This window comes from Diceros bicornis, chromosome 7, assembly GCF_020826845.1.
Source record: "Diceros bicornis minor isolate mBicDic1 chromosome 7, mDicBic1.mat.cur, whole genome shotgun sequence".
In the NCBI taxonomy this organism is placed as follows: Eukaryota; Metazoa; Chordata; class Mammalia; order Perissodactyla; family Rhinocerotidae; genus Diceros; species Diceros bicornis.
In genome coordinates, this window is record NC_080746.1 from 27422986 (window position 1) to 27438284 (window position 15299).

The following is a 15299-nucleotide window of genomic DNA, read 5'->3' on the forward strand; positions in this document are numbered from 1 at the left end:
GTTTTTGTTAGTTTATTAACATTGATTTTCAAATATTAAGCCAACCTGGTACTCCAGAAATAATGCCATTTGGTCATGATGTATTATCTCTTTTTTATATTGATGGAATTGATTTACTAATATTTGTAAGGACTTTTGCATCTATGTTCATGAAGAATATTGATCTTCAGTTTTCTTCTAATTCTTGAAATTTTTGATATAAGGGTAATGCTGGCCTCATAAAATGGGCTCTTCTAGTATTGGGAAGTTTGTGTAGCATTGGTATTATTTCTTCCTTAGAAGTAGAAGGCATTGACTCATCAGGATTATTTTCAGATTTTTTTTCCTTTTCATGACATGAGTATGTTTGAGATGCCTATGAAGACCATATGTCCATGTTGCTTTACACTGCAATGATTTAGAACAAATCTACAACCAGCTGACTACCCTTTTCTCTCTTAAAATAGTTCTAACCCTTACAATCATGGATATCTAAAAAAATTAAGAAATAAGAAGTATTAAGTTCAGTACTATGTACAAAGTGGTTCTATAAGCATATCTAAGTCACAGAAACAGATTTCAAAATTGTCAATTGATTGACATATTTTGCTTTTAAAACACATTATTTCTTGCAGTACCACTTACAAACTTTGCATAAAGTATACAATGCTTTTACTTTCAAGAATGACTCACCCACACCCGTTAGGATGGCTACTATTAAAAAACAAACAGGTGTTGCTGAGGATGTTAAGAAATTGGAACACTTGTGCACTGTTGGTGGGAATGTGAAATGGTGTAGCTGTTATGGAAAACAGTGGTTCCTCAAAAAATTAAAAATAGAATTACCATACGATTCAGCAATTCCACCTCTGGGTATATACCCAAAAGAATTAAAATCGGGATCCTGAAGAGATACTTGTACATCTATACTCATAGCAGATTATTCATAATAGCCAAAAGGGAGAAGCAACCCAAGTGTCCATCAATGGATGAATGGAAAAACAAAATGTGGTATATGAAAACAATGGAATGTTATTCAGTCTTAGAAAAGAAGGAAATTCTGACATAAAACAACATGGATGAACCTTTAGGATATTATGTTAGTGAGATAAGCCAGTCACAAAAAGACAAATACTGTATGATTCACTTATAGGCGGTAGCTAGAATAGTCAAATTCATAGAGACAGAAAATAGAATGGTGGTTGCCAAGGGCTGGGGGGAGGGGAAAATGGGGAGTTGTAGGATGGGTATAGAATTTCAGTTGCGCAAGGTAAAAAGAGTGCTGGAGATTGGTTACACAACAATGTGAATGTACTTAACACTACTGAACTGTACACTTAAAAATGGTTAAGATGGTCAATTTCATGTGTATTTTACCATAATTTTAAAAAAGTGATTCACACATTAGTAGTAGACCAGCTATGAACACACACTTACAGCAAGGCAGGCGCTACAAGCAAAATCATGACCACTTCTCTCCTACATGTTTCTCTCTCAGTTTGGAAATATTGACCTTAACCTTCAACAGTGTGTGTCGATGTTTCATGCTCTCACTGTGTCAGTGACAACAAAAATGTCTTCAGACGTTACCAAATGTCCTCTGAGGGAGTGGGGAAGCAAAATCACTCCTGGTTGAGAACCACTGCTTTAGAATCATACATTGTACATTAGTATAGGAAGTATACATTTTTACATATTGCTGACCATTAAAAAAAATTATACATGTTATACTTTATGGGCAAAGTAAAGGATTTCCTAGGGAATAATTTTCATTATATCAGATTTTCACCTTACTCACCAAATTCTGAATCTAATCTTTGTGAAAACTTTGATGCTACTGTATTTATGCAAAATTCATTTTTTCAGAAACTAGACAAAAGAGCCGGAGACTCTGAGGAGGACTGAATTTACTTATTTAAAAAAATGATAAATATGTGGAATGGAAACTTCACATTTAGGATATCAGGATCTTTGTATTTGTCATATTCTAGTATATATCTTTTAGACTTTAAAAATGTCAACTAGTTCACTCTCGAAACCCAAGCAAAGAACATTCATTTGCCTTTCTGTGGGGATGGGATAATTAAGAAAAAACTACCAGACTATTTATTTATTTATTTATTTTTTAATTTTTTGTTTATTGCAGTAACATTGGTTTATAACATTGTAAAAATTTCAGGTGTACATCATTATACTTCTATTTCTGCATAGATTACATCATGTTCACCACCCAAATACTAATTACAACCCATCACCACACACATGTACTGAATTATCCTTTTCACCCTCCTCCCTCCCCCCTTCCCCTCTGGTCACCACCAATCCAATCTCTGTCTCTCTGTGTTTGTTTATTATTGTTATCATCTACTACTTAATGAGTGAGATCATACGGTATTTGACCTTCTCCCTCTGACTTATTTCACTTTGCATAATACCCTCAATGTCCATCCATGTTGTCACAAATGCCTGGATTTCATCGTTTCTTATGGCTGAGTAGTATTCCATTGTGTATATATACCACATCATCTTTATCCATTCGTCCCTTGATGGGCACTTAGGTTGCTTCCAAGTCTTGGCTATTGTGAATAACGCTGCAATGAACACAGGGGTGCGTGTACCTTTGCAAATTGGTGTTTTCAAGTTCTTTGGGTAAATACCCAACAGTGGAATAGCTGGATCTATGGTAGTTCTATCCTTGATTTTTGAGGAATCTCCATACTGTTTTCCATAGTGGCTGCACCAGTTTGCACTGCCACCAGCAGTGTATGAGAGTTCCCTTCTCTCCACATCCTCTCCAACACATGTTGTTTCCTGTCTTGTTAATTATAGCCATTCTGACGGGCGTGAGGTGATATCTCATTGTAGTTTTGATTTGCATTTCCCTGATAGTGATTTTGAACATCTTTTCATGTGTCTGTTGGTCATCTGTATATCTTCTTTGGAGAAATGTCTGTTCAGGTCTTTTGCCCATTTTTTAATTGGGTTGTTAGTTTTTTTGTTGTTAAGATGCATGAGTTCTTTATATATTTTGGAGATTAAGCCCTTATCAGATGTATGGTTTGCAAATATCTTCTCCCAATTGATAGGTTGTCTTTTTGTTTTGTTGATGGTTTCCTGTACCATCTACATGATGGTACATCTGTACCAGCTGTACAGAAGCTTTTTAGTTTGAGGTAGTCCCATTTGTTTATTTTTTCTATTGTGTCTCTTGGCTGGTGAGACATGGTGCTTGAAAAGATGTTGCTAAGACTGATGTCGAAGAGCGTACTGCCTATGTTTTCTTCTAGAAGTTTCATAGTTTCGGGTCTTACATTCAAGTCTTTAATCCATTTGGAGTTAATTTTTGTGTATGGTGTAAGGTAAGGGTCTACTTTCATTTTTTTGCATGTGGCTATCCAGTTTTCCCAACACCATTTGTTGAAGAGACTTTCTTTTCCCCATTGTATGTTCTTGGCTCCTTTGTCCAAGATTAGCTGTCCATAGATGTGTGGGTTTATTTCTGGGCTTTCGATTCTATTCCATTGATCTGTGTGTCTGTTTTTGTGCCAGTACCATGCTGTTTTGGTTACTATAGCTTTGTAGTATATTTTGAAATCAGGGAGTGTGATACCTCCAGCTTTGTTCTTTTTTCTCAGGATTCCTTTAGCTATTTGGGGTCTTTTGTTGTTCCATATAAATTTTAGGATTCTTTGTTCTATTTCTGTGAAAAATGTTGTTGGAACTTTGATAGGGATTGCATTGAATCTATAGATTGCTTTAGGAAGTATGGACATCTTAACTATGTTAATTCTTCCAATCCAAGAGCACGGAATATCTTTCCGTTTCTTTGTGTCTTCTTCAATTTCTTTCAGAAATGTTTTATAGTTTTCGGTGTACAGATCTTTTACCTCTTTGGCTAAGTTTATTCCTAGGTATTTTATTCTTTTTGTTGCAATTGTAAATGGGATTGTATTCTTTTTTTTTTTTTAAAGATTTTATTTATTCATTTTTTTTCCCCCCAAAGCCCCAGTAGACAGTTGTATGTCATAGGTTCACATCCTTCTAGTTGCCGTACGTGGGACTCGGCCTCGGGTTGGACGGAGAAGTGGTGCCCTGGGGCGTGCCCGGGATCCGAACCCGGGCCGCCAGCATCAGAGCGCGCGCACTTAACCGCCAAGCCACGGAGCCGGCCCGGGATTGTATTCTTAATTTCTCTTTCTGCTACTTCGTTGTTGGTGTAGAGAAATGCAAGTGATTTTTGTATGTTGATTTTGTATCCTGCAACTTTACCATATTCGTTTATTACTTCTAAAAGTTTTCTGGTGGATTCTTTAGGGTTTTCTATATATAAAATCATGTCATCTGCAAATAATAGTGACAGTTTCACTTCTTCCTTTCCAATTTGGATCCCTTTTATTTCTTTCTCTTGCCTGATTGCTCTGGCTAGGACTTCCAGTACTATGTTAAATAGGAGTGGTGACAGTGGGCATCCTTGTCTGGTTCCTGTTCTTAGAGGGATAGCTTTCAGTTTTTCACCATTGAGGATGATATTAGCTGTGGGTTTGTCATATATGGTCTTTATTATGTTGAGGTACTTTCCTTCTATACCCATTTTATTCAGAGTTTTTATCATAAATGGATGCTGTATCTTGTCAAATGCTTTCTCTGCATCTATTGAGATGATCATGTGATTTTTATTCTTCATTTTATTAATGTGGTGTATTACGTTGATTGATTTGCGAATGTTAAACCATCCCTGCATACCTACCAGACTATTTAGACTGAGATGCAGCATACCAGGCTGGTTCTGTGTGGCTGGCTTCCCAGTTCAGACTGCATTCTAAGTCGCCTGTCTGTCCCAGACTGTGAGCTCTATAATGGCCAACTATGCCTGCCTTGCTCACTGTTGTCTCCCTAGGAACTAAGACCAGGCCTGCACACAGAACACTCACATATTTCAATAAAATGAATGAGTCTTACCATACATTTTCTTTTATAATTATTTATTCAAAAGCAGGTAACAGTGTAACAGAATTCGGTAACATTGTAGTAAAGAAATACATTCAATAGTACTCAAATCTACATAAAATATATAATTTCATTAAGGTTCAGTTAAAATACATGAAATGATACATATCTCTATATTTCAAGCTAATATACTAGCTTTCTACTTTTTCAAAAACGACTAGCCTACTTTAATCTTTAAAAAGACCAAAGTTTTTCTTCTTTGATTTGCTTTAGACTACATCTAAATTTTTAGCATGTCTAAGTGCATTTATTTTAAGTATATACTATAATGATGATGGATTTTTGTACCCACTGATTAGGGAGCTACTTTGGGGTGGTATGATCAGCACAAAGAATGGTGGGAGGGCCATTATCTCCCTTAATCTGGACACAACTGTTCAAATGGTCTATAATTTATCAGCTTTTCTAGCAACTTTTCTACTTGGATTCCACTGACTTTGTGAGCAACTGACTGGTGAAGCCTCGATTCTTTCCACTTGAAAGCTTTTCAAGTTAGAGATTGTCCATATTAAACCTTTACCTTCAATTTACTCTATTCTGGCTTTGGACAAGTTACATTATTTCTCCCAACTCCACTTTCTCCAGCTGTTAACTGGGATATCACTAATCTTGCAAGACATCCTACATATAATGTATGTCAGGTACTCAGCATATAACAAATATTCTTTGATTAATATTTTAAAAACCTAAACACTCCTTATTTGTTCTTGGTAAATTTCTATTCCTTTCCAGACAATATTCCAGCTTGTCAAAAAATCTTTTAGAATCTTAATTCTTTCACCTGTGAATTAACTATTCTCCTAGGTTTACCTGCAAATTTGGTAAATTTTTCAAAGCCATTAATAAGAATATTTGCATAGGACAGGTGCCTTTATGGCATACCATTTAAGGCTGAAGGGTGGATTAATGATGTTATTCAGAGCTCTTTGGATACATCAACTAGCAAGAATTAGCTACAAATTCACTTACTTATACTATCATCTAGCTGATAATTTCTTATTCATCCATGAAGATTTCAAGGCTTTCTTAAAGACATTCAAGGTTTATTATATCCTCTTGATTCACTTCAATAATAAAACTACTAATATATACTAAATAGCTAAATACTAAGAAAAAGATACACCAAGATACATTTGTAATTAGAAATGCAAAATCATTTTAAGAATATTTCTACAGAAACCAAAGCAAGAAATTCATAGTACAAAAAGTTCTGAAGATTGTTTCTGGACTGAGGGGACAGAGGGGGGATCAGATATGAGTGTGTGCTTGCTACTGGCAACAGAAAGAAATGCCAACCCTTTCACAAGAAAAAACTATTTACACAAGCATGTAAGGTAGAAATAAGAGGAAAGTTCAACCACCCATTTCTTAATTTCTGCAGCTACAGTGAACATTTTACTAAGGATGGAAGAGGGATTATATTCATCAATATGCGAGTCAGTAATTTTACTTGTTTACCTGATAAGATGACAGTATGGGGACAGAAAAGTGTTCCACTTCTAGCTACATATCAAACTCGATACCTAAACCCTTCCCTTCCAACAAAACAGAGAAATACTTTATCATCTGATGAAACCTTGGACTTACTTGCAAAAGGGCGTGGGTAGCAATTAAATGCACCTCCTCTCATGCCCACCATAAGCTGGGACACATGGAGGATCACACCCTCAGTGAAAAGGGAGTCAGTAAAACATTCTGCCTACTAGCAGAATGGGAGACGATGAGGAAGAGGGTCTGTCTTGGCCTGGGAGTCTTCTCTGAGTAATTTATACTACTCTTGAGGCCTGGAAACCATGAAGCCAAGAAATTAAAATAAGAGTGGTTCTCTCTCAGTAATAGCCCTGGGAATATGACATAGGCAGACACAAAACTTTTCTAGAAGGAATTATTCTTAACCCAGGTCACTCAAGATTCCCACAGAGTACATGGATAAACGGTCTACCAAATACAAGAATCAACAGATACAAACAACAGGAACTTGATTTAACAGAGCTATTAGAAATGTTATCCTACCGTAGAATGGGGATGTTTAAAATGATTAGTGACATAAAAGGAAAAGTTAAAAAAAAACACAAAAACTAGACATCCTGAAACAAATAGGCAGATCTGGAGAATGATACATAGCTAGAAATGAAAAACAATTTTTGAAAGAAGAAACCCAATGAATAGTTTAAAAAGGAGATTATATACAGCTGACAAGAGAAAACTAGAAGACAGATATGAAGGCACCACAGAAAGATAAAGCAATGGAAAATACAGAAGGGCTTAAAAGATGAAGAGAACAGAATGAGAAGGTCCAATATACACTTTTAAAAAACAGTAACTATTCTAACTGTGTCTTGCAAATTTGTTCTCTATAACATAACAACTTCATTATTCAGTAACAGTGGGTGATCTTGCTACTGAAAAAGATGAACATATTTCTTAAATACTAATTTGTTTTCAACATTGCTTCTTATTTTTAATGTAGCTTTACCATGGTACATAGATAGCTAGTATATTTGTTCTAGTTCATACTAAAGGAAAAATTGTCAGTGATGTTCTTGCATTCCTGCTGCTTCCGTTTGCAGCTAAAGCATAAATCAATGATTCTACTGAAAATGATACAAGTATGTACTTGAAAAGAAAAAATAAACATTTAGCCTAGAAGTAGAGCATGAATGACAATTATTTTTCAAGTGTGAGAGAAGAGATGTTCCTTGAGACTATCAGAGCATCTTTAGGTGACTGAAGCAAGTATTAAACATTTTTTAAAAACACAGTAAGTAGTTCACTTAGTTAAATATTAGTACCTATTCAAAGTATGTGAGTAGGTTAAAAATAAAAGGCCAAAATATAATTTCTAAAGGTTGAACTAAAGGGTAATTCACATGCTGAGTATCACACCCAAGCTTTCCATCCTGGGAAAAGTCGGCTGAGATTTTTGGGGTCCATGGCCTGTTGTATGAGCAGATTCACCTGTCCACCCACACTGAGTACAGTTCCTTCCTCCACTCCTTTCAGTTTCTCTTGCAGTCTCATCAAGACACGTTCAGCTACTTTGTTGAAACTCTGGTCAATATCACTAAAGACAAAAACACAAAGGTTTTAATGAGGTGGAACAGTTTAAACGGACTGAGGAATAAGAAAATCTGAACAACTGACAGTAAGTCCTTCCTAAAATACTGCTCACCTGAGATTTCGTTTGCATTCTTGGTCATCTGCATTTGGAGTGGAGTGGAGCTCAGTTTCATCTTCTGGCCTCTGCTGTAAATACAAAGCTTTCAAAGGATTCATGGTCCAGTCAAAGAGAGGATCATACAGGAGGACCTAGATAGAGAGAACATATGTATTCAAAGAACCACGTGCACTCTGATGAGGTATTTAGAAACAGCAGAACCAGTATTGTAAAAATAACAGCGGCCAGTCACATGGTAGTTCACTGTGGGGAGGCACAAACCTCCCACATGCTTCATGTTTTTCATGGAGAAAACTCTACTAGCATAATGCTCTGGGCTTCTTATCACATTCTGAATTCATTCTTTCTCCATGGTGGGGACATCCCCTGACCCATGTTTCCTGACTGGGTGAAACTAATCTAAAAAGGAGATAAGCACTAGTCACTTTCTTTCCTTCTCTCTCTCCTCTTGACCAGTATGGTCCTTGGTAAGGGCATTTGCTTTGCAGGCCCCAATTCTCCCTCAGGTAGGCTGTACCAAGGGAGAGATTAGGTTGTGGGAGTTGGACAGCACTAGCAAGCCTATCTGGCCCTCACTCCAGGCCACGTTCTCCAACAGTTTTATCAGTAATACACCTGACAATCTGATCTCTGTCTTAATTTGTAAGGCTCTTTCTTTCTTTTCCTCTCAATTAGATCCAAATCTGGCTAGAGAAAAAAAGGGTATAATTTATTGAAAGCTCTTTAACACCCAAGGTCTAGTGCCGTGGTTGGCATCTTAAGAATACATGGAGAATTCGAATACAAAATAACTGGCATGGCCAAAGCAGGTGGCTTTAGGTCTTAAATTTAGTAAGTGAGGTCATGAGGGATTTTTGACCTTAGCAATTCAGAACAAGGGCTAACTGCCTCTGGTGTTTATAAGCACAGATTTTTTTTAAATAGGCCTTAGCAAATGCTTAACATTAAAGGTCTTAATACTAAGTGAAGACTCAATTGTGGGACGGTGATTCTGCAGGATATTCCAGCATTACAAAGTTGGAACACTTCTTTGCTGTTGCCTTAATTGTGTTTCTCAGTAGATCTGCCAGCTGGGACGATACAATTCCTTTAGCATTACATGTTTAATTCCAGGACATGTACTAGATCAGCAGTAAAAAAATCTGGTCATCTGTTTGTGCTATTTTGAGCATTTTCCAGGGCCGTTAAAAACTGTGGAGGGACTGACTTTGAATATATGTAGTTTTTCCTAAGTTCAAGGGTTCCTGTGTGACTTCAAGTTGGGCACTGACGTGGTTTTAGATTTCAGAGATCCAAAGCAGTTTCACCCACACAGGGAGGTGTATTTTATTAATCAACTAATGAAAAGGAATGAAAGGAATGGAGGCCTCTATTATAAAGAGACTTATATGGTCTTCTTGGGTTGAAGTAGAAACACAACACAATTAAATTATTTCAAACCCAAGGGCTTGTGTAAAGAATCACATTTGCAAACTTTGGAATCGAGGAATTGGAATAATTCAAAAAATATACTTTGGTTTTACTATCAGGACAGAATTGGTTGAATGAAAACAATAAAGGAATACAGACTGATTAAGCTAGAGCAGAGTTTCTCAATCTTGGCACTCTTAACATTTTTGGGCTGGATACTGCGTTGTCATGGGGGCTGTCCTGTGCACACGATGTTTAGTGGCACCCCTGGCCTCTACCCACTAGATGTCAATAGTACCCTCACTATGCCCCTCCCCCAATTATGACAACCAAAAATGTCTCCAGACATTGCCAACTGTCCCCCAGGGGACAAAACTGCCCTTTGCTAAGAACCATTGAAGTAAACGGAGATTTCATTAGTAGAATGGATACAATCGTAGAGGACAGGATGGTCTATTGTGAAGAAGAAAAGGAGATCGTGAAGGCCAGGAGAGACAAATATACTGAGAGGGAAAGGAAAATGACCCAAGTCAAAGTGCTCAAAGAGAGGGCCTCAGAAAGTGAGATGTTTTTAACTATTAGATCAGAAACAGTAACTGTGGCTCAATGAAATCCAACAGAGGAAAAATAATGCATAGAAGATAGGAGACTGGAATGACATTCCAGAGGACTGGGATCCAGGACGCTATTGAGAAGCACCCTCCTAAAGCTAAGACACAAAGTCCACAGTAAGATAAGTGGGAAACTACTCTTGAAGTTTGGGACAACCACACCAAATGATTTCTGGAAATTGCTACAGATTTAAAAGGGAGGATTATGTAGATCAGTGTAAAATACACACAGCATTAGAAGGTGAACTTATAAGTGACACAGTTATTGTAGGTGGAGATGCAAATCATTTCTCAGGCTCAAAACCCTCCAATAGCTTCCATCTCAGTCAAGTCTAAAGTCCTTCCAGTGGTGTAGGAACCCCTAGGTGATCTGGCCACTGTTACTTCGCTCACTTTTTCTCCTACCACTCTTTAAAGAATGAGGCTCATGAGCAATTTGGCATTCAACTCATAAAACTTTCCAGGCCATGAAGGAACTACCCTCTTCCAGCAAGTGTTAACTCGGGTTACAACTACTGAAGGAACCCCCACATCTACCCAAGCACAAAAAATCCTTCTGACTGAGACTGAGCCGAGTAAAATACTGGGGAATATGGTAAACTTCTTTGGATCTTAAATTGATTTGAAAAGTTTGGACTTTTTTGTTTTAAATGCAAAAAGGCAAGATAATTTGATTTTAGACTTTAGTTTCTACATTACTGAGGCATCCATGTTATCATTTACTCTTACTGCAGAAGTAATGGCAAACTGTAATAAATGACAACATGGATGAACAGCATTTGAAATGGGAAAAAGAAACAGGAATGCATTTTCAGCCTTGGGAACAGCACAGCCTTGGATTTAATTTTATCAACATACTATTGGGACCAATTTCAGCACATTCTTTGTGGCAAAAATCTGTATTGCCACCAACAGCCCAAAGGAGATCTATAAAGAGGCCTTTGGTTCATATAAAGGCGGACACAGGAGCACCTTGACGATTAATTTCACCCTCCACCCTGAGGGGATATAGCCTCACCCCTGTTGATCATAGGCCTAATGGTTAATGCCACTGAATAAAGACAGTGATTCTCAACCCTGGCTGCACAGCAGGAGAGCTTTTAAAAAATACAAGTGTTCCTGCCCATCCACAGAAGTCTGGGTGGAATTTGGTCAGCACTTTTAAAACCAGTACAGGTGGTACTGAAGTGCAGCCAGGCCCAGCATCAACATGTTCAAGAACAAAAAAGCTGGAGAACGTAAGGGAGGGCATGTCTGTACTTGACTTCCCACATTTCCCTGTGGGGGACACACCCTGATCTCTTGCTCCACATAACGCTTTCCCAGGGTGGTAAATGACTGCCTTAGGTACACAACTCTCTTCTGATGTCAGAGAACGTCATAAGCACCGGAAATTTGCTTGACTTCCTTCCCTTTCTGCCCTGATCAGTATGAGGCAGTGATCCTGACTGTGTATGCTCTGCAGGCCCAAACCCCCACTCCTGGGTTGTCCTGAGGTTAAGACAGCAGAGGCACCGCGGGAGCACCAGCAGCAAGCCAGTTTGGCCCTCACTCCTTGCCACGTTCCTCCACTGACAGTGCTGACACTTTGATGTCCATCTGTCTGACTAAAAAACGTTCTGAACCTGGGCAGGGGAAAAGATATAATTTACTGATTTCTCTTAAAACTCCAACTGAAACCATTCTGAAAATAATTAATACCATATGAGATATCTAAGATGTCAAAGCGCTGATTTATGTATTAAGGACTAGAGATTACTTAGTAATGCTGTACCATTCCAAGAAACCTGAGGGGACTGGAGGCATTTCTACACCACCATTTACTGATGTGTGTGAGCTCCTCCCTTCTGCTGCCCAGCATCACCCCACCATATTAAAATGCAGCACTGATCCTCAAATCAGTGACTTGCTAACAAGATACACAGTCTATCAGGTAAAGAAATAAACATTTCCTTATATATTTTACCTCTACAATGGTTAACAGGGTTTCCTGCGAGTTTCTCATAACTTCCATGGTTTTCTCACAGCATCTACAAACATGTTATAAATATGGACTTTGTTACACATCAGTGTTTTAACATCTTTATCTACAACTGTCCCCCCTTAGCTGTGGTTTTGCTTTCCATAGTTTCAGTTACCCACAGTCAACTGCGGTCCAAAAATATTAAATGGAAAATTCCAGAAATAAACAATTTGTAAGTTTTACATTGTACTCCATTCTGAGTAGCCTGATGAAATCTCGCACTGTCCTGCTCCATCCTGCCTGGGACGTGAATCATCCCTTTGTCGAGTGTATCCACATTGTATACCTTACCCGCCTGTTAGTCACTTAGTAGCCATGTTGGTTATCAGAACGACTGTCCCAGTATCACACTGCTTGTGTTCAAGAAACCCTAATTTTATTTACTAATAACCCCAAAGTGCCATTAATCTCGTACTGTGCCTAATTTATAAATTAAACTTTATCAAAGGTATGTATTTATAGGAAAAAACATAGTATATACAGGGTTCAGCACCATCTGCAGTTTCAGGCATCCACTGGGGGTCTTGGAATGTATCCCCCGTGGATAAGGGGGCACTACTGTATGTGTATTCATGTGTAGTATGCTGAGACTATTCTTTTTTTTTTTTTGGTGAGGGAGATCAGCCCCGAGCTAACATCCATGCTGATCCTCCTCTTTTTGCTGAGGAAGACTGGCTCTGAGCTAACATCCATTGCCAATCCTCCTCCTTTTTTTTTCTTCCCCAAAGCCCCCCAGTAGATAGTTGCATGTCATAGTTGCACATCCTTCTAGTTGCTGTATGTGGGATGCGGCCTCAGCATGGCTGGAGAAGCAGTGCGTCGGTGCGCGCCCGGGATCCGAACCCGGGCCGCCAATAGTGGAGCACGTGCACTTAACCGCTAAGCCACTGGGCTGGCCCGAGACTATTCTTGTTAATTCCCAAATTAATATCTCAAAGAGCACAGTACTTGGCAGAGTGGGTTTTCAATAGATGTTTCTGAAATGAATACAGATATACATGTGAATAAAAGCTTAGCATTTATAAGAATAACACACTACTACCATGAAATACTTCTTTCAGTTGTTGTTTATTGTGGTAATTATTAGTTTACTTTGACTAGAATCTGCCCCATTAAAAATTAAGTACATAGACTTGTGCTGGAAAAACTACAGGGAATGGCAAAGTTCTTTTAGCAGGCACCAGTCCTAGATCATAAGCTCCTTTAGGATAGTTTACAGGTATATGCCCAACAATGAGTGCCCATTAGGAGTTCTGATCAGTAAACAAAGAGTTAGCTAGGGCAGAGGCATTACAGGTAAAGGCGGGCTGCTTCCAGAGGAGGTTAGGAGGGACAGCATGTATATTATATGGGGTGAAGTCCCATGTGGTCCGCAGGTAGGGGAAACTATTACTGTTTTTACCGAAGGTCTTTTCCTTAGTACTGGTAAAGCACTGGGATGTATTCTAGCAATGAATTCTATGATCTATAGAAATCACTAACCTAAATAATTTTGACACCAAAAATCGTCTGCTCTATCTCACCTTATATCACTTACCTTCTGAAGACACCTTCAACACCAGTAATGCCCATCCCATCCACAATATCTCTGGTGAGTCTAAAAGGAACTGTTTCAGGAGTAGGAAGGATTTTACCCTGTTCAAAAGCAACTCCTAAATTAAAAAATACAGCGAGGTTAGGAGGTTCCACAGCTAATTACTTTCCTCCCAAGTGGCATGTGAATGTTGCAGAGGCACCAAGTAATGTGTCACCCAGGTTCTATCAGCACTAGAACACACAGTAGTTGATTCTGTTTCTGCTCTGCCTGCCTTCCTCACCTCCACCATTGTCTAGGAGATCCACCTCAAATTAAAAAAACAACTATTTCTTGATGTAATTACAGAAATCTAGATTAAAGGGTGATTTTTTAAAATGAAATAGTTGTGGGTAGAATTTAAAATGCAGAATGTATATATATCAGTTTATATTTATTTAAATATATATATTATAGTTATATATATTTAAAAATTTTTTATTAAATGACACTTTTTGAGATAATTATAGATTCACACACAGTTGTGAGATGTAACACACAGAGCTCTTCCATATACCTTTTATCTCTCTTCCCCCAATGGCACCATCTTGCAAAACTATAGAACAGTATCACAACCAGAATATTGACATTGATACAGTCAAGATACAGAGTATTTCCATCACAAGGATCCCTCATGCTGCCCTTTTATAGCCACACCCATTTCTCTCTCATGGCCTAGCCTCGCCCTCCATTCTTCCACAATCACTATTTGTTCTCCACTTTTATAATTTTGTCATTTCAACTATGTTATATAAATCAAATCAAACAATATGTAACCTTTTGGGATTAGTTTTTTTCACTCAACATAATTCTCTGGAGAACTGTCCAAATTGTGTCTCCATAATTGGACAATTGTCCAAATGTGTGTATATCAATACTTTGTTCCTTTTTATTGTTGAGTAGTATTCCATGGTATGGATGTATCACTTTGTTTAAGCATTTGCCCATTTAAAGGACATCTGGATTGTTTCCAGTTTTTGGCTATTACGAATAAAGCTGTTATAAACATTTGTGGTACAGGTAAACATCTTTTTGTGTGCCTGTTATCTGTATATTTTCTTTGGTGAAATGTCTGTTCATGCCTTTTGCTCATTTAATAACTGGATTGTTTTTTTTTTCACTGTTGAGTTTTGAGAGTTCTTATGAACTGTGCTTTTGGTGTCAAGTCTAATAACTCTTTGTCTAGCCCTAGTTCCTGAAGATTTTCTCTGTTGTTCAGATTTGGTAATTTTTAGCGTTCTGTCTTCAAGTATCACTGATTCTTTCTTCTGTCCCCTCATTCTGCCACTGAGCCTACTGACTCAGTTTTTAAATTTTAATTACTATATTTTTCTGTTGTAAAGTTTTCACATGGTTCTCTTTTATATCTTACTATATTTTTACTTACTATATGTTTCATTCAAACATATATGTTTCAAGCATATCTGTAATTGCTCCTTGAAGCATTTTTATGATGGCTGCTTTAAAATCTTTGTCAGATAATTCTAACATCTTTGTCATCTCAGTGTTGACATCTAT

General features: G+C 37.8%; 1 protein-coding gene across 3 annotated transcripts in view; it reads right to left on the minus strand.

Annotated features, from left to right (window-relative positions):
* Positions 1 to 4937: 4937 nt before the first annotated feature.
* The window catches only part of ATM (ATM serine/threonine kinase), a 124670-nt gene continuing 114308 nt past the window's right edge, over positions 4938 to 15299 (minus strand). For all 3 annotated transcript variants that reach the window (XM_058545275.1, XM_058545273.1, XM_058545274.1), the window contains 4 exons: positions 13746 to 13860; positions 12152 to 12215; positions 8159 to 8295; positions 4938 to 8050 (listed from right to left, as the gene is read on the minus strand). In XM_058545275.1, coding sequence (XP_058401258.1) covers positions 7867 to 8050; positions 8159 to 8295; positions 12152 to 12215; positions 13746 to 13860 — 500 coding nt within the window. In that variant the 3' untranslated portion in view covers positions 4938 to 7866. The remainder of the gene's footprint in view (positions 8051 to 8158; positions 8296 to 12151; positions 12216 to 13745; positions 13861 to 15299) is intronic.